Genomic DNA, 5,334 nt, shown 5'->3' on the forward strand with positions numbered 1-5,334 from the left:
AACATCCCCGTGTTTCCTGTTCCAAGCGACGATGACAACCCAAGTATGCTTCCTTCCTCCTGCATCATTTCTTTTTGTTTTTCTCCATGTCATTTTTTGCATTTGTGTGATTGCAGCAAATTCTTTTTGTACAATCCCTTGCAAACTCATCCATTTATTTTTTGCTACAACTCCTAAGATGGTCGCTACAGAAGAGCAAATTGTTGATGCAAGCAGTTGCCCTAGCACACATGACAAGAACACTAGGAAGAAGAGGATGGCCAAAGTTTCGGCCATAAAAAATACCAAGGCAAAGAAGCAAAAGGTCGATGAAGTTGCAGCTATGTATGAGAAATATGTAAAGCATGGGAAACCATTGAGGACATCACAACCCAATGAACAAGTGTGAGCTACCTAAGCCCTATCTGTTTTATCTTTCTATTTTTTATTTTTTCAGCTCAAAACAAATGATTCATTCGGTTGCAACTATGGTAACAGGACACCTTTCATCAAGATAGGTGGATTTTTTATTTGATACAAGAAATTCCTTGTATGCTTCAAGCCTCGAAGGGATATGAATGATGAGGTTATGTCACTATGTATCGAGATGAACAACCTCTCATCTCGTGCAGGAAGCCATAGGGTTGTGAAGAAATACATGTTCTCAGTCCACGCGGGGGTAAGTTTTTGTAAAACCAACCAATGCTTCATTCCTTTTTTCTTCACCTTTTTTCTTGCAACACACACTAACCATTTTGTTGCTTCTTTCAAGTAGATCATACTAAAACAAGACCCATCAACCTTCCAACCACCGGAACTCTTGCCCGAGCTTGAAAGGGCCGTCACAAAGTTCAAGGTTCAAAAGTTTGACCTCGTATGTTTCCCGAGAGCCTTCTTTTGTTTCACACCACAAGTACTTTCAAATATGATCCAATGATGCGACGCGGCTGTAACATTTTTACATGTTCTAAGTACCTTTTTGCCTTTCTTTTGTTTTTTCCAGCTTTTTTCACAATTGTTCATGATCGCCATTGGATAGTTGTTTGCACAAACTTGCTTCACAAGCAGTGGTATGTATTTGACTCAATCCATTCAAAAGGAAAACAATGTCCTTTGAAGAAGCAGGCCAATAACCTAGTAGGGTCATGCTCTCTATTTTAATTTTATGTTTTCCCTTTGATTCATCTACATAAATGCCCTGTTGTCATCTTTACACACCTCATTTTATTTTTCAAACTTTTGTGTGTGTTTTCGATGGTAGATCGCAAGCTTTGCAACCCTCACACAAGAGTGCAGCGAATTCAATGTTAATGTTGGATCCTTCGCCCATGTTGACCTAGAGGATTACCCAAAGCAAGATACCCTATGAGTTTTCTTTTTGAATTTTGCTTCAATCATGTGTTCCATTTCAACATTTTGTTGTTTCAACTATGCATGGGAACTATGATGGAGAACTTTTTTTAATCTCCCAGATGTGATTGTGGCTTTTTGGGGCTCAAATATGTGGAGAACTATGATGGGAAGTCAATGAGAGAGTTCAAGCAGGTACACATTTTTATTTTTTTGTCTTGTCATTTTGTTACAATGTACTTTCTTTGTTTTCAATACTCATGCAACACAAGAGTAACTAGTATCATACTTGCTTACTTTTTGCATTAATTTTTACAGGAAGACATGGCGCGATACCGCATGGATGTGGCGCACAACCTCTTTATTCACCCAATGAACAATGCCCCAATGGAGCGGGCATTCAGGGAAGTGTTGGCGACTTGATTTTATGGAAGGTTCAAGACGAACAAGCTCGTTTCTTTGTTAGGTCTAGATCATGTCTGAGGTGGTAGCATTCTGATAGGATTAGAGTAGTGCGCGTTCGTATGTAAACTGATGATACCTCCGGTAAACATATGTGTTCTTTTGGTATGTAAACCGATGATAACTTGTTCTTTGGATGAAGCACTTCTTCTGTTTTAATGGATGTGTTCTTCTGTTTGCCAACATGACCATGCATGGACAATTGTTTTTTGCTTCGCTGGTTCTGAAATATGAAAATATTTCAAACTTCATCCATCGAAGTTTCAAGGGAATCTCTTTGCATTATTCCCTCAAAACCTTTTCCTTAAAATAATATGTGAATGCTACATTGTCACACTTAAATTGCTGGAAGCTCACAGAAAATAGCTACAACCTTCTGTTAGATTTGTTGCAGAGCCAAAATATACATTTTACCTGCAAATTAGCTACATCCCTACAATATTTTTGCTGGAAGCATAATGTAAATAAGCTTCCTTTCCCAACTTTTGCTGCATAGCCAAATCAACAGTTTAAATCATTCAAGGCTTTTCCTTTTAAAACTTGTTATTTTGCTTCAACCATGTTTAAAAAAGCTTCAACCATGGTTTTAAAAAGCTTCAACCATGTTTCCTAAAAGCTGCAACCATATCTTCAAAAAGATTCAACCATGTTTTTCAAAAGCTTCAACCATGTTTCCTACAAGCTTCAACCATGTTTATAGAAGCTTCAACCATGTTTTTAAAAAGCTGCAACCATGCTTTTCAGAAAGCTTCAAAACATGTTTTCAAGAAGATTCAACCATGTTTTTCAAAAGCCGCAACCATGTTTCCTTAAAGCTTCAAACATGTTTTCAAGAAGATTCAACCATGTTTTCCAAAAGCTGCAACCATGCTTTTCAAAAGCTTAAATCATGTTCTTTTTAAAAATGGATCAAACTGTGGTTACAACAACCATTGAGTACTATTTTCAAAAAAATTAAAAAAAACCCACATTCTGCTTTTTAAAAAAAATTCTACAAATTTTGGCACCATCATACTACAAAAAGTAATCTCTCACAAACATATAACAATAATAATCTTTTTAAATCAACTCTTGCAAAAAGTAACATTCTGCTTTTTCAAACCATGCATGTAGTAATATGTTGCAATCCCACAAAACAAACATTCACAACTAGTCAACACAACTTTTTATCATAAGTCATGGGTTTGTTACAAGGCAATTCATCATTTTTTCCGTCACGAAACATCCTAAAGTGTAAGGATTGTTTTGACACCCGGAGCTTTCGCGCTCACACTCGCAGCAAGAAAAGCGGCAAGGAGTTGGCAGTTCTTCACGTTGTGATCCTCATCTTCACAATATTGGCACGGAGTCGTCTTGTCCCTTGGCTTTGGAGCTTTCTTCGTTTTCGCTGCGTCCTTCTTTGCTTTCTTCTTCATTTCATCTTCTCGAAGCTCAATTAGTGGATTCCTTCGCTTCTCTTTTTCCTTTGGCCTCCCCTTCTTTGCTGACTTTGGTGGGTTCCATAGTCCTACGGGGGGTGGATCCGCTGCCCTGTACTTGGACCCCCTGAGACTTGTTCATTTGCTGCATGACCTTGGGCTTCTTCGTCTCCTGCAACCCCATCAGTTGCTCGAGCTTTTATTATAGCAACCCCAACACTGCCCTGATCAATTAGCCCAGAGACAAAACTATAAGCTTCATCACTGAAGCATGCATCAGAAGTGAGTTTCCCAAACTTCCAGCAGAGAGAGTTAAACTTTAGGGAGTTTGTCGTGGGGACGCTGAAATGCATAGCTCTATGCCCATCTCCCGGTTCAGGCGCAAGGTCGGTTGCTCTCTTAGACCATCTTGGAAGCATGTAAGTCACAGGTACCGTTTGCACGTTCAAGTGCACCATGACACGGATGATATGTGGGCAGATCTGCCCACACATCTCAAACATGTTGCAGCTGCACATGTATGTCTGATCTTCAGGGGCAACACGCACCGTGTACAATTTAGGGTTGACGCCATTATTTGCAACAAGGCGAAACCAGATGACATCCCCTTGCAGCTGATATTGCAGCCCATAGTCTGTTGATTTAGCCAATAGTTTTTGGAACTTGGAAAATACCTCTCTGGTATAGAAATCTACAACCTGCTTTTCAATGTTGTAACTGCAAACATAAAAGCTTCCAACATCAATAAGAATTGCTACATATGTTTCAAAGAAATGTTGTAACCAAACTGTACTGGAAAACTAAAAAAAATGCTACATGACTTTGGACTTACTTTCCCCAGAGTGGCGGCCTCATCGCTTCATTAATGAAGCCAGCATTGTCTTCACGATCAAGCATTAGCTCCTGGCAAAGCTCAAACTGTTGCACAAATGGGCAAACCGAGTCTCCATGATGATTTAAAGTCTTGAAGTAGAAATTCAAGCCCTCAGACCGCCCGGTTGTTCCTGTGAATGTGAAGAACTTATTCTTAAAGTACACAAGAGCCCACATCTCCTGCTGTTCCACATGTTTTTGAGGTGTTTATTATCAGCCACACCAAATAACTCGACCATCTGCTTCCATCGTTCTTCAAACTCCTCAACGGTATCTGAACCATTGATGCAACCATAGAATGCTTCAGCAAAAGGCTCATCCTTGCCCAACATCTTCCCTAGTTTTGTCCTTGCAACCCGGAAGATGTGCCACTTGCAACATCTGTGTGTTGAATCTGGAAATACCATTGAGATGGCTGTAGCCATTGCCTGGTCTTGATCAGTCATAATGTTCAACAGATGCTTGGTATTCATTGCCAACATCCATTGCTGGAAGACCCACTTGAAAGTTTTGATGGTCTCATCAGGCAACAAAGCACACCCCAAGCAAACAGTGTGTGTGTGGTTGTTAATGCCAACAATCGGAGCAAAGGGCAAGTTGTAGCGATTTGTGCAGAATGTTGTGTCGAAAAACACACAATCTTTGTACTTTGGATACAAGGCCCTTGTTCTCCCATCAACCCAGAAAAGCGCCCTAACAGCTCCATCTTCTTCGAGCTTCGACAAAAAGAAGTTGGGATTCTCCACTTGTCTTCTCTCAAAGTACTCAATTGTCAGCTCAAAATCACGCTCTGACAGGCCCCTTCGCAGCTTTGCTCTTGCATTTGTCACATCAGTCTTCACATACGGCAAACTCCTTGGATCGCAATACCGTGCATCTCCAAGCAAGCCCACCATATTAGTCGTTGATATGTCGCGATAGTGCAGCAAAGTGATGTACTGCATGTCTGCATCCGGGATCTTTCTGTGAGAGCGGCAAAATCTCTGACGCCCCCTTTGCAACATCAGCTGGTGTGTGTGATCGGCCTAAAAAATTGTCACAACCCAGCTATCGTCTTTGAGGCTAACACCCATACGAGCCTTGCAATCATACCGCTCCAACCTGTTTCTTCGCCTCTTGTTGCTCACATCCATATCGATGCCAGTTTGTTTGCTTGGAGATTTTTTATTACTAGCATAGCTCATATCAACATCATCACATTGATTTGTTGCAACACCGTCAGAAATGCTTCCACCAACATTCTTTGAAGGAT

At 40.5% G+C, this 5,334-nt stretch overlaps 1 protein-coding gene across 1 annotated transcript; it reads right to left on the reverse strand.

The window, feature by feature from the left end:
* Window positions 1–3,298: 3,298 nt before the first annotated feature.
* LOC109765254 (protein FAR1-RELATED SEQUENCE 5-like) lies at window positions 3,299–5,026 on the reverse strand. The gene is made up of 3 exons (XM_020324038.1): window positions 4,306–5,026; window positions 4,042–4,213; window positions 3,299–3,926 (listed from the first exon to the last, which is right to left on the reverse strand). Exons 1-3 carry the CDS (start codon window positions 5,024–5,026, stop codon window positions 3,299–3,301), a joined length of 1,521 nt encoding a protein of 506 aa, XP_020179627.1.
* Between the last annotated feature and the right edge of the window lie 308 nt (window positions 5,027–5,334).

Source organism: Aegilops tauschii, chromosome 2 (assembly GCF_002575655.3).
Source record: "Aegilops tauschii subsp. strangulata cultivar AL8/78 chromosome 2, Aet v6.0, whole genome shotgun sequence".
NCBI classification, from domain to species: domain Eukaryota; kingdom Viridiplantae; phylum Streptophyta; class Magnoliopsida; order Poales; family Poaceae; genus Aegilops; species Aegilops tauschii.